The sequence below is a fragment of the Nilaparvata lugens genome, chromosome 3 (genome assembly GCF_014356525.2).
Source record: "Nilaparvata lugens isolate BPH chromosome 3, ASM1435652v1, whole genome shotgun sequence".
Taxonomy (NCBI): domain Eukaryota; kingdom Metazoa; phylum Arthropoda; class Insecta; order Hemiptera; family Delphacidae; genus Nilaparvata; species Nilaparvata lugens.
In genome coordinates this window covers 93,820,119-93,847,638 of record NC_052506.1, presented here as the reverse complement: position 1 = coordinate 93,847,638, position 27,520 = coordinate 93,820,119, and the positions used below count along the sequence as shown (strand labels likewise).

Below are 27,520 nucleotides of genomic sequence, written 5' to 3'. Positions count from 1 at the left end.
AAAGCTTGTAATAAGACGAATTTCATATTTTCAATGGTCTGTCATGAATATTATCAACGTGATTGTTGTTATATTCACAATAAAATTGTATGCTAGTTTTCCACTATCATAGTCATATTTATACCAGACTAATTCATACTAGAAGTAAGCAATCAGGTTCAATGAACATTTTATAAATGAAAGATTATTGAATTAACGTTTAGAAGGAAAACGAGGTCTATAAATTATACAGAGCGGTAATGGTTCACATCAATCATATTTATACAGGATAATAAACTGTAAGATAACTGTATAAACTATATAATAACTGTAGAATGATGAATTGTATAGAGTACAGTTCAGTAGAATGAGTTCATTACCCAGATGAGTTTTGATAATAAAAAAAAAATATAACATAGTATATATCCAATGAAACAATACAAAAACAACTTGTCCTATGTGGAAAAGATGACAAAAGTTAGTTAGTCATAATTGCCAGTCAATGTTTTTCACAAATATCATATTTGAGGAGAATGATCAATTATGGTACCGTATAGTATCGTATACCGTACCGTGGAGTATTTTATCTTTATTACAATATTTTCCCAATAGATCAATCCAGATAATACCCGTCGCAAATGACATATTGATAAAATACATTCTGATTATTATTACTCAATACAATCTAAAGAGCCGTCCAATACTGTGAGCCAATACAAAACTCATGATCTTAGAGTAACAAATGCGTTAAAAGCAACAATTTCTAATTATCGAATACATATGGGGGACATTATTCCAGCCAAAATTGTAATCGAAAACACGGCATGGTCATTCATAACAAGCACTCTATTGAAGAGGTGTTCACTTGTGGAGTTGAAACTGTAGTGGGATAAGGTGGCAGGCTATTAATCAGTAGGGGGACAATCAACGGTATTAAACAGCTTTCTCTCTCTTGGCTACTCTCTATGTCTTCTATCTCTCGTTCACCCTATCCTTACATTCTCTCTCACTCACCTAACCTCTCAGACACTCTCTCATTCTCTCTCTGAATTTCTCTCAGGAGAGTGATGCATTATCCGTGTTATGCACGACTAGCCTCAGCTTAGAGCGATGAGTGATAAGCCAGCAGGAGTTCAAAGGTTATCACAGGAGGTCAGGCATCACTGGCTGTCTGAGTCACACTCCAAACGTTTGACAGTGAAATGGACAGCATTTCATCGTATTAAATGAATGGATTGAGCCTGAATCTGTGTTATCATTCCAAGTTATGATTGAATTTGGACTGAATCTTTGATACGTATAATAGCTACAGTCATCAACAGGAATGCACATTTCCAGATTTCATTCACTACATAATTATTTGGAATTGAAAGAAATGAGTGGTCTATGTGATTTATATTGGAGAGAATCAGGTAATGAAACAGTACTTACTTAGGTTCACAAAAATATTTGTCCATTTGGATTGAAAATATAAAAAGGAAAAATATTTTCTCCACATGTGGAAATGATTAAGATATTATAAACATATCGGTCTTGTTCTTGTAATGAATAAAAACACCTCTATTAAATTCATAAAGTTCAATACTTATTCTCTCTTGAAACTTCTATTTGTAAAAATTTGGGAGAAGACAGTTTTGGCTATGCCTGTTGTCTTCTCCCAATCATATTATATATTAATTATAATTATGATTTGTAATTGTCAATGAAATAAATAAATAAATAAATACACTTCTGAAGTAAATAACATTTTATTGATGTGAGAGTGGCTTGAATAGTTGTAGTACACGCCTCCAAAACCAAGGAGCTTTCTGATTGGTCAATGAGTAGATAAATGGCTATTTTATCTTCACAGCTCACTACCAATAGGAAGAAAGCAGCTCGAAAATGTCACGTGCAAGTCATGGTCCAATGGGACTGCACGTTGAATTTGAGGCGTGGTTACATTGGGACAAACACTACCATATTTCTTATGTCTTTATATCGTTCTCCCTTTCTCCACCAGAATGTTTTCCCTCTAAAATTATTTTTTAATTAACAAACCATAACTTAATTTACAAACCTGTATATCCTTTGAAAAAATTACATAATAATTATAAAGTTCCATCGTGATATAGTGTTCATGCAATCAAAATAATAGGCCTGTTCCAGATGTTTTTTTTTCAAATTTTTTAGGAGAGGATTCTATTTAGTCGGGGCGAAAACGATTTTGGACCTGAGAGTGGTATAAATTTCACTATTATGAGAGGATTAAATTACTGGTATGTGGGTTTTACAGAGAGCCTTCTTGTGGAATTTGTAAGCTACGATTGATCTTAGAAAACGAAGAGAAGAATTGAGAACAGAAGAGGACCGAATTCTGCAAGGGGCCTACATTTCAGTTTCCATAACAACTTCAACAAAAGTTACAATGTTGTGCAAGACTTATAGACTTGACTTTCATTTAATTCAATTCATGTTCCTGGAACTGAATAAATCGATCTTCGAATATATTGAATGATAATCTATGAACAATCAAATTGTGGATGTAATGCCGTTATGAATTTGAATATGTTCAACTGATGAATACAATATACAACATGTGTGTCGGGTTTAAGCCACATTGCCAGTCTAGTCTCTAGTAAAGCCTACTCCTGCGTCTTTTGTTTTGCATGACATATGTCATAGCGGACCACAGGATTAATATCCCAGGCTGGAATTAAAAGATCTGGGAAAATCCCACCTCTTCACTGTCAATTTGACATACCATGACACTAAATCAGGCTTGTTGCAAGAAAAGTTGAGAGAAACGCCTGGTCTTACATGAGTATAAAAGTTTTTACTTCCATAATAGACACGGAAATAGTGAGTGACAAATGGATTATCTAGCCTGCACTTAAGCTATCTATTACTTAGTAGAGGTATTGTAACCAATATTACCCAATAAGGTAATGTAATATGATTAGCCCTTACCAAGAAACTTAATATTGTGATATCTGTATGGATATTGTAATGGGGGAAAATGGTACAACCTGAAAAGGAAAAATAAAAAACTGAAGTGTAGTACACTTACATTCTGTACTATCAGCTACTACAGCTCCTGATGCCCTCAATAACCTAAACAAACCAGTCTGGACCTCTGATTATTAAATTTAATCTTATAAAATACTAGCAGGTAACCCGTGCTCCGCAATGGTCTATTATAAACTTGACGAACTGAAAACTTGACGTAATAAAATCTTCAAGAATTGAAATAGGCCTTTAACCATCCTCGGTTGATTAAGATTCTATATGCGAAATTTCAATTTAATCAGTCCAGTAGTTCAGACGTGATGATGCGTCAAACATAATTTTCCTATCCCGTACGTGTAGGCCTATAAGCCAGTTCTTTCCTTTATTATAGTATAGATTACCCAAATATTATTAAGTGAACTTGGATGTAGGGAAAATCCGAATGGACTATGATTCACTTGAACTGTATTTCCACTGACTCTTGTCACTTCATCGTTATAATTACATTGTTGAATTTCCATCAAACGGGTGAGAACTGGAACAATTATCATCAAATATCGAGAGAGGTAGTCAATAAATATGAAACTCCCAGTTGTCATACAGCTTTGAAAGGTGACCAGCCATATTTCCAGCAAATATTTGGACTGAATCTGATTTAATCATTAGTATTTAAATCCAGGAGGGAGGGAACTCGATTAAATAATGTTATGTGTCTCCCCTATATACATTCTCATTGCATTGAAATATGATTATAATATGCAAATATTAAACGTCTCCAGCAATGTACTGTAACCAAATCTCATGCAAATACTATGATTGAATCTACCAATATTGAATTTATTCCATTTGGTGATATCATTCCATTTTCAAAAGGGAGGAAAACTCGAATAAATATCTGGAACTGTATCTTCTTGATTAAGAATAATCGTATTTAATTTGATTTATTGTTGGTAAATACACTCGAAACTCCGATGAATGGGATCCCCTTTTATCATCCCTCATTCATCTTGACCAAATTAATAATAATTATTGGTTTATGCCGACTATATTAGTCACAAATTGGTTCATGCCAACTGTATTAGTCACAAATTGGTTCATTCCGACTGTACTGGGCACACTTATTGATAAATAACTTTCGTGGAAGCTAATACTGAAACATTTGTAGCCTAATCTGAAACATAGCCTACCTCTACTCTGATTGGTTATTCGATAAGGGTATCTTTCATTACACGAAACCCACATGGATTGGTTGGTTTGTATTTATTGAATTAATAGCGACTACAACTCGAAACAAGCTCAATGTGGTCACACGCCAAATTCAACTTTGTCGGAACAACAAACTTTGACCGCACAACGACAATAAAGTTGAGCCAATAAGGCTCCAAATTGTGACAAATTCGTCGAAACTACCTTCACGTTTGCCGCATGTGGACATAGGCGGAGTAAAAGTTTTGTAGCTTAGCCAACAAGCCTAGGCCTACACGGCCACATCGAAACAATGTCACAGAATACATTGGTATCCTGTGACAATGTATCGAAACTTTTATTCGGTATTGGTTATGGATTGATGTGAAAAGCTTGTATTATATTAGTTACATATTGTTTATATTAATTTCACTGTAATGAACAGAATATTATTAGTTGCATATTTGCTTATATTAATTTCACTGTAGCATCTCCCTGTCATCATTTGTGAATAGAAAGGCTTGAGATTGTGACAGACACTACTCAAATATAAGATAGGCCATTTATTGTTAGATATTTAGAATATTGATTCTTAAAAATTAGAAATCAGTTTTTGAATCGATACTTCTACCCAATCATCATCATACTCAATCTCATAAAAATATTTCGATCATAATAAACATGTAGCAGTTAAAAAGAGGTTGATAATAATATAATAACATCAAAATCGAAAGAAATTATACGTTTTTTGAATAAATAACGGGTTCGAACTATTTCAATGAGAATGTAAACATCTTCCACAATATTACTGTAAGTTAAATAGAAATTGCAATGCAGCTCAATGTAATTGATTATTGTTTACATGGAAATTGCCGTTCTGATTTCATAAGAAGAATTGAATAAGACCATGCAAAAAGGTTCTACTCAAAACGATAAGTTTTGACAATGAGATTCCCATTTTTGGACCTTGATAGGAGTGTTTGAAGAGACAGGAACTATAATACAAAATATTTTAGATAGATATTTCTCATAATAAAGAGAAAACTATATCTTAGACGATTCTAGTATTTGGCTCGGATAAAAAATTTGAAAATTTATCGTTTTGAATTAGGAAGAGGAAGCTTGTTTTTTAATCATTTAGCCTAGTCATTATCATTCAAGCATACACAAATCTTATAATATCGTCATCGATTAAAGTAGAAAAACACTATCAGTCACAAATCTTAGAGTATGTTTCATTTATTTATTTGGGGCTGCTGATGTTGTGTCATGTTTTGGTGAAGTGTTGTCAGTGTGTTGGTTACCTTACAGTTACTGAAAGTCAAGTGCATGCTCTTTGATGATCTGACTAGATTTTGGCGCACAAATTAGTTTAATTACTAGTACTGTACCTTTTTTATTTTCTTTCATGCCCGACAAGTTTTATTAAGTTTCATTTAATGAAACTTTGGCTGGTAAGTTCCAGCATACAACTGTGAGTAAGTATAAGTTACAATAATACTATTGTAATTGCTGCATTTTTTGTAGTTCCATTGAGCAGTTAATCAAAATCAGAAATTTCAAATAAAAATCATAACCATTCAAAATTTCTTAAGCGCAGTTCGAAAAAACACGTTATTTATTCTTACACTTCAGACGTATACTGGATTAAAGCAGAATATCATAACCAATCCTGACAAGTTGATCAATAAATTAGAACGACCTAGGGTGGTGAAGAAGCGACTACGCCACATTATGTAATCACATCCAGGTTTCACCCCGTGTTGTCACTCTTAACAGCACAGTTTGACATTTAACAGCTTCTGCCAAGTAACAGCTATTTTCCACCGCTAATTCACTCTCTGTTTGGAACAAAACGGAATTAAAAGCGTCATCTGCAACCACATTCATCAAGCAAAGTTGGAAATTCGCATTTTAATTATTCAGAAGCACATAAAAACACTTTCACACATCATTTAATTAGTTTTGACATTTAGCAGCGTACAAACATTACACCACTATTGCGTTTTCATTATATATTAATTAATGGACTCTCTAGCCACTCCACGCTTTACATTCCACGCCATTTACACCGAATTGGGATTAATCATTGTTTAGTATTCACTTCACCTACAGCCGCATGGTCAATGAAACAAGCTATATGAATTGTTCAATAGCCTACTCCAGAACCTTCTGTTTGCCCTTTACAAGAGGAGATGAAAATTTTACAGCTATGATTTCAAGGGTGATAATTCATGTAATTCAAACCGGGGTTCGTCTCTATTCTCTTCCTGGCTATTTGTATTATAAATTTAGTTACTTCTTTTCACAGAAGGTTTTATCCATTAAAATATATATATTTCCAGAGGAATTATATATTTTGTAATGTTATATTTAATCAACTGAGTATAAAACGTGGATAAATGTTTGTTCTTGACATAGCTCATATGCCAACCCCTGCGACAAGGACCAAGTCAGGTTTACTTCGACACAGTCGAAGCATCCTTCAACTCTAAAAATGAAAGTTATCAGTTTAGTAAATACATTTTTGAACTTGGTTTTGGGCCTGTCCCTTCGATCATTTATGGACCAATTAATACTAGTGAGCCCCCAGGCTGGAGAGCTCGCTCATGCCTATTGTACTGATTTTCAAATTCGCAACTTTTAATTGTATGTGAATAAATAGTACTTTATAGGTTACTCTGCATAGGTGATGGGTCAATTCTTAGGGAACGATATTAAAGAATATGCTTTCCACAATTCCTTCCACAAATACTCACTTGAAGACAGAGAGAGAGAGTAAGGGAGTGAGTGAGTGTTTGTGTGTAGAAGAAAGCAGAAATTATAGATAATGCCAAAATCATGACATGAAAATGTAAGACCAATGGCAGCAAGCCACGCCTTCTAGCTCCCCATACTCTCTCCTGATTGGTGGATTGGAACGCCTACTGGTGTAGTTCTCAATTCTGCAAGTAGGGTGCACCAGCTACTAGGTTTATTTATTCTTATGGCTTTTATCGGCAGAGAGATCCTTTCGGATGTTTTGCCTTGCCGTATTACCCAATGTCATTTGCTATCAACACTCACGTTTATAGGTTATGTCTTGGATTCTTCATGTTTTCACAGAATTCATGTTCTTCACTAAAAATTTGCACTTTCACTTCCTGAGTTTCTATTTTATAAATTTTAAAAATCAAGAAAACTATTTTCAAACAAAAAATCTCAATTAAAAAGCAAAAACTATAAAAATGTTGATGATTAATATTGAACTGAAAATTTCACATTACAATTTTTCCATGCAACCTAGCTACTAGGTTACACTTCATAACATTTTCGAGTCCAACTACCGATTGCACGTGAAATACCTTATTTTAACCGTGAAGCTATCGAGCAAAGGACAGACAGTCATCATAATTATCAAAACAGCTGGTTGATATATTTTCATGTACATTGAATTTTATCCTGTTACATCTTCAAAAACGACGAAAAGGTGAATCAATTTCGTTGGCCAACGAACTCGATCTGTAAAATAGTTCAAGGAATATGTGTTGAAAATATGAAGTTGATTGGTGAAATCAAACAAAGTGACCGTCAAACGAACAAACAAACGGGCAACGATTCGAGGCTTGAGTCATCAGTAAGGCTGGGCGCACACCAGTTAATCAAAACAAGACAAGACATGATCAGACATGTTTAGTCACAATACTTCACATAGTTGCTAATGAAGAAATGTCTAATTGCAATGACTAATCAGTGTGAGTTGCGTAATAAGCAACTATGTGAAGTATTGTGACTAAATGTGACTGATCATGTCTTGTGTTGACAAAGTGGTGTGCGCATGCCTAAGAGCTCACTATGCTTATTCAACTACTTTCTTGACTAGAAAAATCTCTCACAGTAATTTTCAAAATGCTGCTGCATGATATTCCACCAGCTATTCTATTCAAATCTCTGGTTGGAACCAATTTACAATATTCCATATGACTTTTGTGTGATTTTTCTCTCATGATTTTTCTCTCTGTCCACCTATATCATACACAGTGTATACCGTAGTTAAATAGAGAGCTTACCATTTTTTGTCTGAAAAAAGACGAAGAAGTCGGTGAATTTTGTTGTCCAAAGAACTTGATCTGTATGGAAGAGTATGAGTTCAAAATTTGAAGGTGATTGATCAAAGCGCTCCATAGTTATTGTATAACATACAAACAAAACAGACGGACAACGATTTTGGCATTGAGTCAAAAGTAGGCGCTAACACTCGTTCAATTATTATTATCATAATGATTATTCACTCAATTTGAGACCTGTCCAATACGAAAGTTCATAATATTGTGTGAGAGTCTAATTAGATAATAAAATATTACAGAGATATATTTACAGCATTTCATTGCTACTAATATTTATTGCTATCAATTATTATGAAAAATTAAATGGTCGGAGCATGACAGAAGAATGCCTGCTGACAGGTTCCCTTTAAAAATTTTCAATTATCAGCCAGTAGGCAAGAGAGAGGTTGGCAGACCACGCAAAAGATGGCAATAATATTCATTTCATATTGACCATAGAATATGATATTTGAATCCTATGATATTAAGCGAGCAATTTCTGTAACTTATATCTGTTTATATTTTTATATCTGGTTATTTATGTTCAACGGATCTCGGAAACGCCTCTAACGATTAACACGAAATTTGGAACATAGTAGGTTTATGATATAAAAATTCCATTGCATTAGGTCTCATCCTTGGGACAACTCACTAAACGACATTAAAAGGATAATTCATCCTTGGCTGAAACAGCTGAGACTTTCGTCGTCTGTGGATAGTAAAAAGTGAGCGAGTGATTCTGTGGAAAATCTAAATATCGCATCCCCGAAATTCATAAGGTGACGTATTAATAGCGAGCTGTAAAATATAAACAGAATCATTTTTTTCCTACAGTTACGTTGAAAAGTGGCCATTGCTGCACTGATTACAGAACGCAAAGAATCACTTTTCCGCTCTAGTGCGGGAAAAATTTTTCTGCACTCCAGATTTTCAACATGGCAACACAAAATACTTAGTAGGTTATATGGAGCAACAGTGCAGCAAAATCAAAATTAAGTTGGTAACAGTGACTGCTGTGGCTGCTATAGTGAGCAGAGGTGCAACGAAGCACAACGCGCTAATTATTACTATTATATTATATTATATCGAGGACAGCAACAGCACAGTGCCACCACAGCACACACCACACAGCCGCCTCGCCATTCAAACACTACTAAGTTATTTGATGGATTTCAGGCAATTTTACGCATAATTACCCACTTTTCATATTCAATGGTAACTGTAGGAAAAACCTAATGTGAAATACGTGCGCAAAGTTCCTCTGCTGCACTCAAGAAACCATTCCGCCCTCGCCTACGGCTCGGGCGTAAACGTTTCTTTCGGTGCAGCAAACTGTCACTTTGCGCACTAGTTGCACAAATAACTATTAGAGAATTGTGTTTTGTTAATCAATAAATAAAAATAACGAGCGAAGCTCGGTGCCCCGATATTATAATATTATTACACATAACAAACGTAAATAGCAGCTGAATGTGAGTCGGAACAGGCTATAGCCTTATCTGCCTAATCCTTGATTGTAAGGAAAAGATTAAAAAATTGATAATCAAAAACGAGAGACTGGATGTAACCAATAGGTTGTGAATTTCCACTTAAACCATATACAGAAAGAACTCTTGAGCTATGGAGACCTACAGAATTATTTGAACCTGATGTAACACAGTGAAGAGACATCAATGAGAGCCCACAGATATCACTCACCTCTCAAAAGCACAAGTGGTTGAACCCAGTACCATATGAGTACGTGAGAACACATGCGAACCATTCAACACACACATACAAAACCACACACCATCAATAGACTCACCTCGTGGGAATCGGCATGATTCTCTTTCAACCAGCCGCCGTTCTGCTTCTATTGCACTCCCAAATAAAAAAGAACACTCGTATTCACAAAACACTATAAAATTTCAACTGTTTTCGCTGAACGACCGATCTCACAATCACACACACACACACACTAACACACTATCGGAATTTTGTTTCCTGATCGGTTGTTACGATGAAAAGGAGTCTGAACTAACAAAGGCGAAGGGTAGTCGACTACCACCGAATAGCTTTGGCTCTGGCTTCTGTACAAAAACTAAATATCGCTGACGGTCGGTTCAGTGAATGGCCCCCCCCCTCCCACCACACCCTCACCCACCCCTCCAAAATACGCGTGTAGTAGTGTGGTGAAGGGGCAAAGGGGGTCGGCGACAGAGGGGTTCCCCAAAAACTATAAAGCGACTCCACCGCCGTCGTCACTACTCCTGACGTTTGTAATCGATAAACAACCAACACATGCACACAGCTAGTACCACCAAACGTCACCAGATAGCACCACCTACTTGCACATACTGACGAACAGCTGATGCATGAAGGCGCTAAAATTCGAACTGACTGATTATTGAGATCAATATTTTGGGAAAAGGTTATTAACAGTTTAAAAATTATACATAATTAAATAACTAAAACATAATTAAATAGTTCAATTTCTCTTCCTCACTGGAACTACAGCCTCTCAACTTTCCATGTCAAAGCTCCTTTTTACTGCTAATTCCCTCCTTCACCCATTTTATACTAGCAGGTAACCCGTGCTCCGCAAGGGTCTATTTTAAAACTTGACGTAATAAAATCTTGATGAATTGAAAATAGGCCTGTAACCATCCTCGGTTAATTAAGAATCTATTCATGCAGAATTTCAAGTAAAGTTGCATTTTCGTTCATGCGTAAATTTCCGGAGTCGACGACAGCAAGCATTTTTGACATTCATTGTCCAAATTTCAAATGTGCTAAGACAGCTGATCAAATAATTTTTCATTATTTGTCTTTATTATTGAAGAATTAAACATTTCTAAATATATCAACATATTGCCATTTAAAAGTATAAAAAGGTATAAGCTCAACCTGCCCCATTAAAAAAACATAATTGAACATAATCATTTGGGTTATGTAGACAAATTGAAATCTACCCAATCTGAGATTCTCTTCCTGTCGTGGTCGACGACGGCATTTACGCACAAACGAAAACCCAGCTTCAATCAGTCCAGTAGTTCAGACGTGATGATGCATCAAACATAATTATTTTCCTATCCCGTACGCGTATAATCCAGTTCATTCCTTTATTGCATTATAGATTAATATTGCTTATATTAATTTTTGCTTATAATTAGCTGTCTCAAGCTTATCCTTCATCAATTCCCCACAATATTGCTGATCTGCAACACTCTTACTTCTCTTCCATTTATTATTACTCAATCAATATCTAAAATCTTAATCAAATCACACCCTATAAGGTTTGTTCCATTTATCTATTTTGAATCATTAAAACAATATTGTATTCACAATTACTCATTCTAATATCATTTATCTTATCCATTCATCCCATTTCTAAGATTAAAATCACATATTCACATGTTATAATATTCCCAACAGCTCTATTCCATCACAACCCGGTCGTGTGTTGATGGAAAAGATATTATTTTATATCCTTCTTAAAGAATCGACAATTATTTGTTGAAACACAGCCGATTCATGAAGTTACATTACATTTTTATACTATCGTTATTCTAATTGCATTTAATCTTTATTCTCATTGATTTATTATCTAAACTTTGTAAAATTAGTTGAATAATTAGCATTACCGTCATTTAATGTAAATTAGAGCAGGGCCCTCCAACCTACGGCCCGCGGGCCACATCCGGCCCACCGAGAGTTATTGGTGCAGATTTTTCAAAATATATATCTATACACATTTTTGACAACAACTGTGAGTTCAGTACTCTTCTCTTACAAGCCACTCCATTTCTCAATAAGCCGTAAACAGGCAGCGATCAACCATTGCGAGATATTAGCTAATGGTCTGCACGGACTGTACATGTATCTACCAGAAAAAGACTCTAAAAACATAAAAAACCATGCTCAAGCTATGTTTTCTATTTTTGGATCTACCTACAAGTGTGGCAGAAATTTTCAAAAATGAAGTTTGTTAAATCCAAATACAGATCTTCCTTGTCAGATGAACATTTGAAAACAATTTTAATGATCGGAACCACACAGTTTGATCCCACTTGGGTGGACATTCTAAGTGGAAAAGAAATGCAATCTTCTCACTAAAAATAAGTATTCTCTTTTAGCTTGGTAACTTTATGTAAATTCATGTATTGTCAAGTTGTCTTATTACTATTAAAAAAGTTATTATCATTTTGTTCAACTTGCTAAATTCATCCATTGCCAAGTTTTCATATGACCTTTTTACACTCAATAAATTGGACTTTGTATTGGAATGAATTAGTTTGTTTCTTCCTGTGTTTCAATTAAACCTACTTGAAACTCCTCATATTATTTTTTAATGAAAATATAATAATTTTACACCCCCCAAATCCCCCGCCGTGTGTGTCCCCACAAGTGAGATTCCACGTACATCCTTGCTACTGGCCCTCCAAGCCTCCCAAGAATTAACAATGTAGCCCTTGGATAAAAAAGGTTGGAGATCCCTGAATTAGTGTATAAGCCAGTAAATATTGTAACATACATAAATAAAGAAATCTAATCTAATCTAATTTTATTTATTTATTCTTCGTTATTTCATTGGCCATAAATAAATAAACAAGCCGTGAACATTCGTCTAAATAAGCAAGCCTACAGGAATGCAACAAAGAGAACAGAAAAGCCGTTCGTCCTTATCATGATGCAAACCGAATAAACTCCCTCCTAGTTGAGGCTCAATGTAGAAGAGCACATCACAAACAGTGAGTATAGCAGAGTTACAAGCCATGAACTCGCTCCATATTCCACGTCCATTAGAGACACACACTATGTCATAAAAATGCGACTATGCGACTGCACTCATATTTCAACTTTATGGCAGAAACTTCCCCTCATCCTCTCTCACCCCTCATTCCAATTGCTCTCTCCTCTATTTTTCTCAATTCCATCCGAACTCTTTCTATGTTTCTTTCTATTTTTCATTCCCTCTCTTTCTCTTTTTCTTCCTTTTTCTCTCTCTCCCCCACCGATCGTGTGTTGATGGGAAGGATATTATTTTATATCCTTCTTGGAGAATCGACAATTATTTGTTGAAACACCGCCGATTTATGAAGTTACATCACAATATTATATTATCGTTATTCTAAATGCATTCAATCTTTATTCACATTGATTAATTATTTATACTTGATGAAATTCTTTGAATAACTAGCATTACCATCATTTAATGTAAATTAGTGTATAAGCCAGTAAATATTGTAACTAATCTAATATTGAAATCTAATCTAATCCCTCACTTACTCTGCCTCAAACAACACACACTCTCTATCAAGTTCTCTCTTTCATTCACATTATAAGTATCACAATTTCTATCTCCATTCAAGTCTCTCACTCTTTTTGTCCACACATTCTTTCTCTGTTTTACTCGCTCTCTCACTTGGTGTTTCTCTCTCTCTCTCTTCCTCTCATATCTCTGTATTCATCCTTCTCTCTGTGAGTTTCATGCATGATTAGCACAGGTTGGAGACATACCAGTAAATGGTACATACTGTACAATCATAGAGTATGTACGAATGGGGTTGGCAGTGTATAGAAAAGTGTACTAAATATGAACCAGCGTCAAACTTCACATTAAAACCAGCTTGCAACAAATACTCGATTCAAGGCATCTAGTCGTTACGTTTTTTATGGTAATGACGTCATTTGAGAGACGAACAAGAGCGTCTTTGGTACGGAGGAGCGACTTTTCATATGTACACAACATCTGAATCAAACAAAGAATCTGTTCATAGAGAAAAGATACCGTGAAATTGTATATAACTTGTATATTTATCTCTGCTAGTAGACATTACTTGCATCTCTGAATAGAGTTTCATTTGCGTTGAAGTTTATCCATTCTATAGTTTGACATCTCATGAATTATCACATTTATGAGTAGGTTCAAAAACTATCTAATCTATCAATGAACGCTATACCAGTACCTCTGTTTTGAGTTTGATAAAATTGAATCCTCAATAGCTTCAAGTGATTTGCTATGACGGAATCAGACATTAGCGACTAGCAATCGGGGAAAAACATGCTCCTTTTTGCTATTTCTAAGTGTTAAACGAGGTCGAATTTTTTGAAGCTATTTCCAATCCAATAAACATATTCCAACAAGAACTATAGTACCAGATTGTTGAGAGAAATCAGAAGAATACGCCTCTCAATCTTAAAATGTGATTTACAAACATATGAACCATTTCAAGTATGCTAGTTTCACGAAATTGGATGGTGAGGGGAATTTTCACCAATAAGAAAAAAATAGTGGTTCGAGAAAAGTGATGTGAGATTCGAGAAAAATTATTATTTCGGCTATGCTCAATCAATTTAGAAACCAACTATGTGAAATCTTTTTCGGAACACAATAAACTGAGCCTGGTTTCATGATTTTATTAGATAAATTGGAATCTAAAGGTGCGTACAGATATACGCGCCGCGAACTTGAGCAATTCACTTTTAATCAGCTGATGCCAAGCTTTTCATATCTGTATCTTACCGTTTCTGTAAAAATACAGATATAATCAGCTGATTAAAAGTGAATTGCTCATGTTCGCGGCGCGTATATCTGTACGCACCTTAATTGAATCAAATTGGATGGAAAATATGAAGTTATTTATAATTTCTAAATAATATGAATGAGGACCCTAATATTAAACTTTACATCAAAAGTTATTTATGTTCTTTACTCAATATGAAATAGCTATATATGTGATAAATACCGTACGTACAATAACGTAGAATACTTTCTTTTCAAGGACACAGAGGTGAAATCTTGACATTAAAATCGAGTGTAATTAACTCCTCGGAACAAATCTCCACGTGCAGATCCGTAAAGTGGAATATAGTTGGATGGAAGTGTCTCTATCAAATAAGGTCTCAAGAGAAAATACGAAATTCATCCACATGGTACCAACAGCCATGAAATAAAGCGCCTTGATTAGACAGTCTCACTAAACAAACAAACCTTAAACCAACAAGGTGTAACGATGTTGTAACTCCTTGCTTTCAGCATTTGAATAAATAAATGACAAATTACTACTCGAGGTGGCATAAATGAAATGCTGCTACGTTGAAACTAACTTATTAAGGAAACTTTGATGGGATAAAAACACCTTAATTTTAGCAAAACCTAATGAATTTTCTTCTAAAAATAATTTTTATACATAATCGATAATGAATAGGTTGAATTAGAATATATTTCAATGCGCCTTGATTAGACAGTCTCACTAAATGAACAAACAAGGTGTAACGATGTAGTGACGTCTTGCTTTCAGCATTTGAATGAATAAATGACAAATTACTACCGTACTCGCGGTGGCATAAATGAAATGCTGCTATGTTGAAACTAGCTAGCTTGTTAAGTTAACTCTGATGAGTAGAAAAATCCTCAATTCTAGCGAAAACTGATAATTTTTTTCCAAAAATAATTTTTGTACATTATCGATAATGGATGGAGTAAATTGGAAAACAATTCAATTGCACTGAATTTGAATTAAATACAAAAAGTCAAATGAATCCTGGATGATTTAAATACTCCCAATCTGTCAATCTACAAGTTTGTTGACAGGTCATCTACACAACACATTGAAACTAAAGTCAGATTGACAATGGTATTGAGATAAGTGGGACTATTTTACAATATGAAGATTTGTATATTTTTTACCTTGCTGATCTGAATTCTGTTGACCTCTTCCTTTTCCTTCTCCGCTCCATTCTTCTTCTGAAACAAAAATGACAAAAATATGGGATAAGGAATATATGGGTGAGCAGCAAATAAATTCAAATCGATCCACACAGAAAACAAGAAATACATGCCTAGTTTTACAGTGGAAATGACAGGGAATTATTGAAGTTTATTCAGTAGATAGGGTTTATCTTAGTAGTTGCAAATCTTAAAAATTTTGTCAACTTACATTAATATATTATTGTATTGGAATTCAATACTGCAGTTGTAGAAAAAAATTGTATTTAATTCGAGCGGGAATCTTCTTTATAGCTCTTCTTATCGCGTGGTAACTGTTTTGACTAGAGCGGAAAAGTCGCGTTTTACGCTCTTAAAAAGTCGCGTTTTACGCTCTTAATACATAAATAACTATAGGGATCCAATTTAAAATAATATTGAAATACACAGACTTCCAATATTTAATGCCGATGCAATATGCATTGAGCTCATCGTTTATATTTTTCCTGATATTTTACACAATGTTTTCGACAATGAAAAGGAAGAATCAATTGAGGGATATATTCTAATTTTCCAAATTTTCATCACAATCTCCCAATTTTATAGGAATGAGATAATTGGAATACGCATATTCTTTTCTTAAATAAAATTTTGTATTCAATTATTGAAAAGATAATATTGATCTCACCAACGTAAAGACAACACAGGTATTTTCAGTCCATAATTGCCATTTATAATAAAGGAAGAATGATTCATTTTAAATGTATGAATTCAGACCCCCTTTCTTGTATTTATAATATAGAATTATAGTATCCTTTGAAATTAATAAAAATACAAGTGATAACTAAAAAAACTTCATTCACAAGGGCTACTTTTTAAATTAATAGAATAAAGGGTGCTTCAAGATTTTTTATATTGTTTTATTAAGTTATAACTACTAGTGCTGGTAATCACACCATCATCAGGTTATAAAAATAAATTTCAAATAAATGTTAACAATTAGTAAATATGATGCCAAATAATACGATACTAATTATTGTAAACATTTATTTGAAATTTATTTCTATAACCTGACGATGGTGTTCACCGAAACTAGTAGTTATAGTTTGAATACTTAATCTATTACTCTTTTAATTTCAAAGGGTACTAATATTCTATTTTATAAATGAAAAACGAGTATTATATCAATGACAATAGTTTGCATTTTGAATATATTATTATCCTTGCATGTTTTAGGAAAAGAAATATAGGTGTGTAATATACATATTCCTTGAAAATTCAAAGTAAGTTAACAACTGACTTCTTCAGTGACATACCTGTTACTGGGTTGATATGTAACAGTTACCGAGTGGACCAGTGAACCGCAATTAAAAGTTATTAACAGGTACATGCACTTATTACCACACAGGCCACTCCTGTACCCTAACCAAATTGCAAAAAGCTCTTTGCGAGATGAGAAATGTTCTTGATAAAATGAGAGAGAAGGAATGACGGGAAGGGGAGAGAAGTGTAAGAGAGAGAGAGTGAGAGTGTGTGAGAGAGAGAGAGAGAGAGAGAGAGAGAGAGACGTTGACTATTAGTAGAGGTGTGGCGTGTTGAAGGGGGATGGGAGTGTTGAAAGTAAATTGTTTGAATGAAGTGAGGTAAGTTTGGAGGAGAAATGGAGGGTAATGAGAGAAGGACGAGGCTTTAGAGAAGGAAGACGTGTTGAGGTGGGAGTAAGAGAAAGACATGGAAGAAGAGTAGGGGGAAAAGGACAAGGACATACAAGTATGAGCCGAAGAAGCATGATGAAGGAGGAGGAGGATGAAGAAGATGAGAAAAACGTTAATATGAATACAGACTTAAAGAAGGCTGAAGATATCGTATTAAGCTGCAGTGCGGTTCATGTTCTTGTTATTAGTTACAACACTTTGTTCAAAATATCCACAGCTCTCTATCTTCTCACTCAACAATATTTCAAGGTGAAAAGTTTCAACTTCCAATTATAGTCCGTACAAAATTACTTTTGACTTGGGAGGAATATGCAGCGCAGGGAAATGGAGTGAGATAAGCCAATTACAGTGATGAATAGAGTCATAGGTAGAAGCGTAGTTGTCAATTTGTCGATTACAGTCAGTTGTCTGACTGCTTTCAGACAGGAAACTTCGCATGTGTAGCATGAGCACATGAACAGTCACTAGAAGTTGACGCTGGCCGGGTCAGAACGACAACATCGCGCCTCTGTATCACTATGCTTTCTCTGCTGCGCATGTTCATCACAAGTCAAAAGTAATTTCGCACGAACTATAGTAGTTATTGATATTGTTGCTTTCCTTTAAAAATCCAAGAAGTGTATCTTCTCAATGTTTTGTTTTCTCAGGTATTTCTGTTATCTGTATCAGTTCTCAGTTCATTATTTCAATATGAGAAAGGAGAAGAATTGATCATAACATTGAATTAGCAATCTCTGATCGAATAATCGGATTATTATTCCAATATGAGAAGTTGAAACAATTAATAATATCATCAAATTAGCAAACTTTGATTATATAATAGAGGAATTCACAAATTTACCCAGTCATTGAAGGGAATAAGAAGAAAAAAATAAACACTGGATGAAGCTTTCTAAAGCCGTGTCCACAATGAACAAATGTTCGACATACATGTTCGGCAAACATGTTTGTTGAGGAGCTCAGAGACAAACATTTTAAAAAGTTTGGACAATCATTGTTTTTCAAACAAAAAAAATTACTGTTTTTCCAAACATTTTCAGTGTTTGCTGTAAAACATAAGAACCTGCACTCCTCACTTACAATATTTTGTTTGGTGAAGCGTCCACACTGGCCATGGGCAAACATAATAAAATTTGTCCATACTGTTTCCATACTGTTTTATTATGATTATAGTATTTTATACAATAAATGAATTATAATGGTAATGGTTTCAACAAACATGTTTGTCGAACATTTGTTCAGTATGGACACGGCTTTACATTTATTATCATTTCATAATCATTATCAGACACATCTTCATTCATTTTGATTCATTGAGTTTAGAATAAATCTCTTTCACTCACAGTCGCTTACCCTAAGATAATTTCCATTCTCTCGATCTTCTTCCATCACATTACTCTTAATTTTGTATGATTTGCAAATCTCGACCTGATTCTCAATGTTTCTTTCATTTTCTCCCAATTTCCTATCTTATCAATCATTTTTCCTTCCTTTCCGATATCTTAGAACGCTCTGTATAATTTATACTATGTATTTTTATTACAGTACTCACTTTGAATCTGTCACTGAAAATAACTTTCTCTCTCTCCCAACTTTTCTTCACCCTTTTACTTCAAATCCCATCCGCTTTCTTCATCTCTCTCCCAAAATACTTCATTCTCTATTCAGCTTAATGATGTAGTGTGAGAGAGAAGAAACAGTTACCCCCGTCATCACCCTGTAAAATGGAAAACATCCGTCTTAAAAATACATCCTTATTATCAATTCTCAAACCCCTCTCCATCTATCTCACTCTATTACCATCACACAATCTCCCTCAGCCAATATCTTTCTCTATCACAGTCTCGAACCCTCTCTCTCTGTTATCAATCATCCAATTCCCTTCCCCTCACACTCATAGCCTTCTCTCTCTTCCTGGAACATTCTCATTTCCGGATCCTCCTTCTCACTCTTCAGACTTTTCACTTCTATCCTTCTTCTCCTAGATACTTCCATTCTTCTCATTTACTTATATCCGCTCTTCCATTTACTCATTTTACCCTCTCATTTTTGACGAAGCTACCTCCACCACGGAGTGAATGGCCTACTTCGAACCAACTTATTTACCCCTCCTATCACTCGCCGAATATTAAAATTCGTCTTCTTTATCATCTTATTCTTCCTCTTCTTCTTTTTCTCATCGAAGAAATGGCTACTATTACAACTTGGCCACATCCTAACGGCCTTACCTCACAGTCAGCCTCTGCCATTTAATACTGCCTCTCAACAAATTACCTTACCAAATTTCTTCCACTGAACTGTATATCTCCTGCAAGATATAGCTCTATATACTTGTATCTCCTGCGCTAGCCTCTGTTATTCATGAAACTCAGCTCGTTTCCATCACAATAAATTTCCGGTGTCAGTATCGCGAAATGAAATAATCGTCTAATATTCTTATATCCTTCGGACTGTCTGCTGGAATTCAGTTACTTTTACATGACTTGAGAATAAATGGTTTTGTAGAAAGACATAATACACTCAAAGACATAATGTTATTATTGCGGATAATGCCCACATGAGCTTTCTGCTTGTGCGTGGGTGATATTGTGAGATGATCGTCTAATATTCTCACAACACTCAGACTGTCTGCTTGGATTCCATGCCTACAGCAGGATTCGAACCCACGACCAGGTAGCGCTAACATACTGAAGGGTGCAACGCCTTAGTCGTCTCAGCTATTCTGGCCGGCAAGGATTGTTATAGCAGTTATCATGTCATATGCTTTACATAACATACAGTATACAGAATTATCATCACCCAACTCAAATAGTTATTTATATATCTAAAGTGAAAAGTACTGATTTTTCTCCTCGAGGGAAAAGTTTGAAGCCCGAGGTGAAGCCGAGGGCAACAATTTTCCTGAGGGAGAAAAAACATTTTTTACTCGTGATGTACACAACATTTTTCCTCCACAGACATTTTGATAAAAACTGCAAATAAAATAATTTTTAAAAACTTACGTGACCAGTAAAATGTGTTACAACATAACCTAAAAACTAAACAGCTGGCTTGTAATCACACAGTTCACCGCCGACAGCGCTATGCGCTATCTGCCGGCAAAAGTTGTAACAACAATGGGCGGCTCAACTACAACTATGATGAAGTTCTCGTTTCAAATTTGATTAGTTAATGAGAAATATTCGTTGGCTGGTATTTTGAATGACTTGAAATATAAAAAAAAATTAATACATTTTTATAGTATACTGATATGAAGTTTGTAATAATTTTAGCATGAAACATATATTTCATATATTGATTAAATGTCTGGTTGAGGTATTGAATTTAGTTGGTTTATTAACTACTCTATATGCTTCCTCATCTGAGCTTAGACCTTCTAACCTATTCCAAATGTAAGTTTTTCAAAATAGAGATGCTTCCCATGTTATTTAGATGGAGTTACTTTTACGCTCTAGGGAGTTTTTCTGTTTCTTCCTCCCTAGAGCGAAAAAGTGACACTTCAGTTTTATGTTTCAGGGAGTAAAGTAGGCACTTTCGACAGTATGTGGAGGAAAATTTTATTTCTCTATCAACTAATATTGAGATTGAGATCTAGTGTACATTTCTAAGCTGAAGCCCAAAAAAATTTCAAAAAAGTAGTTATGCATGAACATTGACAGAATATACATCAATTCAAGTTTTTTCAAAGGGAGCTTGAATTATGAAATCTAACAACCTATTAACCCACACTAAAATAAGATAAAAACCGAGTTTAATCCTAGAGTAGAGATGAAGTTCTTTTTTTTCACAAAATTTCCATTCATGTAGAACACTAATTCTGGAAAATCAGTGAGAAGAATATTGAAAAGTAAATATATAACAGTAAAAACAGACAAAGATAGATGAGAATGGCGTAGAGGAGGAGAAAAATAAGATGAATGAGAAAGTAAAATGAATTTAGAGCTACGTGCACTAGCATGGCCGAGCATTATTAGTGAAGGGAGTTGTTCGGTGCCCTGAGCAGCCGGTTAAGTCCGCACGGGACTTAGAGGGACTTAACGAGGTCCTGCATCTTAACGACCAAATTAAAAATTCAGTAGAGCCTCGCTGACGTCCAGCTCGCCTTCTGCTCAACGAAAACACTTCCAATCACTGTCACAAAATAGAGTCAGCCTGCAAATTCATTAGGTCGTGTTAATGAAGAATGTTGCTAAAAACACAATAATGCGGAGTCTATTCATTAACCATGTAGAACTGGTAGTTTCAAGCTTCTAAGATTCTTACTTTCCTTGCCCTATTACCATAGGTAAGGATTGCTTTCCAAAAAAATTAAGGTACCCTAATTTCAAGTTTTCTATAGGTTTCAAGGTCCCCTGAGTCCAAAAACATTATTTTTTAGTTAGTGTTTGGTTGAATATTGGATATCAGTGAATCAATATCGAAGACTAGGGTACTAGTATGCTAAAGACAACTCCAATTATATGCTGCTTTAAAAGTTAAAGCTGCTTTAAACTCCAATTATATGCTTTATAGTATGCTGCAAATTCATAAGGCCGTGTTAATGAAGAATGTTGCTAAGAACACAATAATGCAGAGGCTATTCATTAACCATGTTGAACTGGTAGTTCTAAGCTTCTAAGGTTTTTACTTTTCTTACAATAGGTAAGGAAAGTATTGCTTTCCAAGAAAAATTAAGGTACCCTAATTTCAAGTTTTCTTTACGTTACAAGGTCCCCTGAGTCCAAAAACATTATTTTTTAGTTAGTGTTTGGTTGAATATTGGATATCAGTGAATCAATATCGAGGACTAGGGTACCAGCATGCTAAAGGTTACTCCAATATTATGCTGCAAATTCATTGGGCCGTGTTAATGAAGAATATTGCTAAGAACACAATAATGCTGTCTATTCATTAACCATGTTCAACATCTAGTTCCAAGCTTCTAACATTTTTATTTAGCGTTTGGTTGGATATTGGATATCAGTGATTCAATATAGAAGACGTGGGCATCAGTTTGCTAAAGGTGACTCCAATCGTATGTTGCAAATTCATTAGGCCGTGCTAATAAAGAATGTTGCTGAAAACACAATAATCCAGTCTATTCATCAATCATGTTCAACATCTAGTTCCAAGCTTCTAAGATTTTTTGTTAATGTTTGATTGAATATTGGATATCGGTGATTCAATTTAGAAGACGTGGGCATTAGTTTGTTAAAGGTTACTCCAATGCTATACTAAAGGTAATTATTATCCAATGTCATGAGAATAAGATAAACTCAATGATCATGATTTACCAAGAGCAGGTTTTATGATATAAAATCGACATATTATTTCACATGCTACCTATCTTGAGTGTTGAGAAGAAGGGGGTTCGAGAATTCTTATACCAATAATGTTAAAATGTCCAATATTCAGGTACATTTTTCTCAATAACCAGTAAAGATATAGCTATGATTTTTTTGTTTTATTCCCCTTTTATGACTCTATTCTAAGACGAAGGCATTTCCAGTATCACATAAAATAATCTTTTAAATATTGTTTTTTCAAACATCCAAAACCTTAAATAATTTTTGATCAAAAAACTTTTTTTTATAATTTTCAACATCAATATTTTTCTATAATCCTGTATTAAAATATAGACATCTCCAGTATGCAACAAAACAACGTTGAGTTTGTTGAAATATCTCCGATGGTTGCTGAGAAAAATGTACCTCAGTGTAAAAAAATAGAATTTTGAGAAAAACGCATTTAAATTCACGAAGACACTGTATTAACAAAAGCGCTAACCAAATTATTATTTTTCATTGTGTTCACAGATGAGAACACAAATCAGCGATCAGAAAGGATAAAGATAAAAGGAGGGTATTATTAGGTACAGTACCCTTTGCCAATAATGGACAATATTTTGTTCAAATTACGCAAATCAATGTAGGTAGGAAACAATAATAGTTATTAGAATAGTATAAACACTGTAGTAATTTCGAAGTTTCTTTCTAATAATAAATTTAATTATTCCTGCAGATCATACTTTGTGGATGCATGATTCTCAATTTCAATTTAGCTAGCGTATATTGATTTGTGATGACATAATATTGAAGTACAAAACTAGCATTTAAAGTAATCTTTATGAGTGTATAAATCTAATTTCTATATATACCTCCGTCTGTGTGTTTCGGTCGTGTGTTGATGAGAAGGATATTATCATAGTCTAAGTATACAGGTTTGATCTGTGATATTATTTTAGATCCATTTCAGATAGTAGGAAATTATTTAATGAAACACCGCCGATCTATGTAGTTACATTACAATATTATACCATCGATATTCAAATTGCATTCAATCTTCATTGCGATTTATACTTTGTAATTTTGATTGATAAATTGTGATTTTTCATAACTCGTTTATAATCTGCTATACTGTCATTTATTGTAAATTGGTGTACAAGCCAGAATATATGTTGTAACTCACATGAATAAAGAAATCTAATCCTAAGAGAGGTCTTCATAATTGCATGCAATATGAATATATTATTACATTTTGATATGTGAATATATATTTTCCATTTCAGAAAGAAAACACAACGTTCCTCCCTAGAAATAAATCCAATCCAACTGAAAGAAGAAGAAACATGCGAGCATGAATTGTTATAGAACTAGTTAATAGAAAAACAGTTGAATAAACATCTCCAAGAGAGTCACATGATACGAGCATTTCCGTTATATAAATAAATACAAGGGGAGGAAGGTAAGAGAGATAGAGAGATTGATTGATTGAGTACTTTATTTATGTAGATTACAATATATACTGGCTCATACACTTATATACAATAGCTTACAATACAGCAAAATTATAGATGAATTTACATAATACAGACTAAGAAAATAATTATTGAACTGTATATGATATGAAATATGAAAAAGCAATTTGTAATATAATAACTATAGATAATTGTATTGATATGCATCTACATAAATTGGCGGAGCTATGTCCATTCTTCGGAAAGAATATTAAAAATATCCTCCCCACTAACTCTCTAACAAAAGGGAAAATGTACCAAGAGAAAGAGAGAGAGAGAGTGAGCGAGAGCGAGCGAGAGGGGGGGGGAGAGAGAGAAAGAGAGAGGGAGAAACGAGTGAGTGGATAAATAAATGGAAAATGTAGTCAGTTAGCAAGCATCATGCTCATCCACCCTGTAGTTGCTGAGTTGAAGCTTATTCAGTGTTATAAACGCGAGAAACGACATCATTATGCGCGCTCCTTGACATAAAATGCCCTGTATTCTACCGCCCTACTGCAACTATATACTTCTATAGCAGCAGCATAACTCGGATAGTCGATTTGACAAGACGGCTTCTTTCAGTGTGTAATGGTATGTTTCTTTTCAACAGTTCGTTCTTCTTTGCTATTCTCTCATTCTAGTTCATCTTCAACTCCTCTCTCTCTCTCTTCCTATCTATCTATCTCTCTCTTACAATTGGGTTATATGTTTTTCCTTTTATTCGACATCATCCCTTTTCTTCCTCTTAAAAAACGGATAACTTCTTTTAGAACGGTACTATCTTGGATTTACTCCTCCCCACATTTTTCATACACACAAATAATTGATTCTGTCTAACTTTCTTCTTCTCTATATTCCCATATCCATTCTAGTCTCTGATACCGTTCCTTCTTCATTATTCAGCGTTCCTCCCCATCACGTGAATCGCTCGCCATCTTCATCTTTACCATTTCTTCTATTCTTCCTTCACCTACCTCTACTTATCTCATCGAAATTTTCTCTCGCTTCTTTCACTACGTTTGCTCATTTTGAATATTTTCCTCTTCCGTTCCTACTTCATTTCATCTTTGTTTTACTTCATTTTCAAGTCTTCTTCTGTCCTACTGCTTTTTCGTTTTCAAACCGTTCAGTTGGCAGCTCTATCTCCTTTTGCTTCTCATATCTCTTTCCTCCTCCTCCTCCTCCTCCTCCTCCTCCTCCTCCTCCTCCTCCTCCTCCTCCTCCTCCTCCTCCTCCTCATCCTAACTGTTCCTCTTCTCCATCTTCTTCTTCTTCTTCTTCCTTTCCCTCTTAGCCTTCTTCTTCCTCTTCTTTTTCTTCTTATCTGTGTTCTTCTTCTTCTCCTTCTTCTTCTTCTTCTTCTTCTTCTGCTTCTTCTCTTTGATTCTACAAGAAAATCTCCTACTTCTCCTTCTCTTCGATTCTACATAATATTCTTTTCCTCATCTTATTCATCTTCATTCTTTTTCACTTTCACTTTCATCCTTATTATCTCTTATCATTCTATCTCTTACCCCTCATCTTTCATCCTTTTATCCTTATTATCTGTTTTCCACGTTCACGTTTATCCTTATTATCTCCATTCTTGTCGTTCTTCTCTTATCCTTATCCTCCTTATTTCCACTCTTTTCTACTAAAACATCGTTTTTTCCCTTTCAATTTTTATGTCATGCTCGAGTAAATAGCAATTGGATTCACGTCCACCCCTCCATCACCCACCCACCCACCAATGGCACCAGTCGGAGAAGTGCCTCCTATAAATTTTATTCGTCTCTCTGCATTCCTCTCAAGTAGAAAATTCGAGGAAAACCTACGCAGAAATCCAAAAACGTCGGAAAATTTGAAGAGCGCTGGTTAGACTACTTATATTCTTTTCCACCCGTTCAACAAAATTATTTCTCTCTATACCCTCTTCTACCCTTCCTTCTTTGCATACCCTTTTTCTTCTCCTTTCTTCCCTATCCTCACTTATCATACCAGCTTCTCTCCCCAATCTTTGTAGAATTTTTCAATCATATTTTCTAATACTTCTTCACCTGACACTTTTTTCATTCACTCTTCCTAACCCCTCCATCAACATGAGTGAATAGATCTAATTTCTATCTGTATCCCAATGTATCCCAATGGAAAGAGGTTTTGAATGAGAAAGACTAAGAAATTGTCAAAAAACCACTGATTTATGGATAATTAGAAAGACCGATTTCGGTTATTACACCATTGTCAATGGTTTAATTGTAAACGGTTTATCAGAGATTGACAATGGTGTAATAACCGAAACCGGTTTTTCTAATTATCAATAAATCAGTGGTTTTTTGACGATTTCTTAGTCTTTTTCATTCAATATGAATAATTACCACAATATCAACTTCTCAACTACACAAAAAGGAAATAGGTTTTCCTAAAATGATGTAATTTGAATGAACACTCTTCAAACTCGTTTTTCATCTAATTTTCTTTTCGCCACACTGCACAGAAAGCAGCTGTTTTCCAGTCCCTACGTAGATCTGAAAGACCTTGTTTGCAGACGACGTCAGAAAAGGGTTTCTTTTCCGGTCTAGGCCAGAAAGTTGTCTCTTTCCAGCCGCTTATGGCTGGAAACAACGCGCTAATTATTATTAATAAGTCATCCGCTAGATCGGGCGAGTGTCCACTTTCATATAACTGAAGTCGCCATGATTTTAGTTCCAGTTTCGAATCAAACTAGTTTGCTTCGCAACCAGTTTTATTCATTATTTATTGTTGATTAGTGCATTCCGAATTTTCAAAAATGCTTGAAGATGACTGTGGTATTCCCAGTGAATTTTAAAAGAATCTGAAATCCTGACTGCAAATCTTCTACCACTAAAATCAAGAGATAGTACGATAGCTTAACGAGTATTCTTTATTTTGTATTCTTTATTTATTTTGTCAGCAATACCTGTAGTGTGGCGAAAAATATCGTTCGCACCACGGGCAAAAATGTTTTTCCAGCTCTCAATCTTTTCTAGTCCTCGGCCTACGGCCTCGGACTTGAAACCCGATTTCGAGCTGGAAAAATCTCATTTTCTGCTCTAGGTGCGAAATATACTATTTCTGCCCATCCTGATTTTTTTCTTCTTTGTCTTCTCCTCTTTATTTTCCT

The 27,520-nt window shown here is 34.7% G+C and overlaps 1 protein-coding gene across 27 annotated transcripts in view; it reads right to left on the bottom strand.

Annotated features, from left to right (window-relative positions):
• The window catches only part of LOC111059276 (coiled-coil domain-containing protein AGAP005037), a 346,739-nt gene that overhangs the window by 212,837 nt on the left and 106,382 nt on the right, over nucleotides 1-27,520 (bottom strand). For all 27 annotated transcript variants that reach the window (XR_005570967.1, XM_039425095.1, XM_039425097.1 and 24 more), the window contains one exon: nucleotides 15,910-15,966. Coding sequence is in view for 26 of the 27 variants with exons in the window: in XM_039425095.1 (XP_039281029.1) it covers nucleotides 15,910-15,966 (57 nt within the window). In the remaining variant the exon portion in view is untranslated. The remainder of the gene's footprint in view (nucleotides 1-15,909; nucleotides 15,967-27,520) is intronic.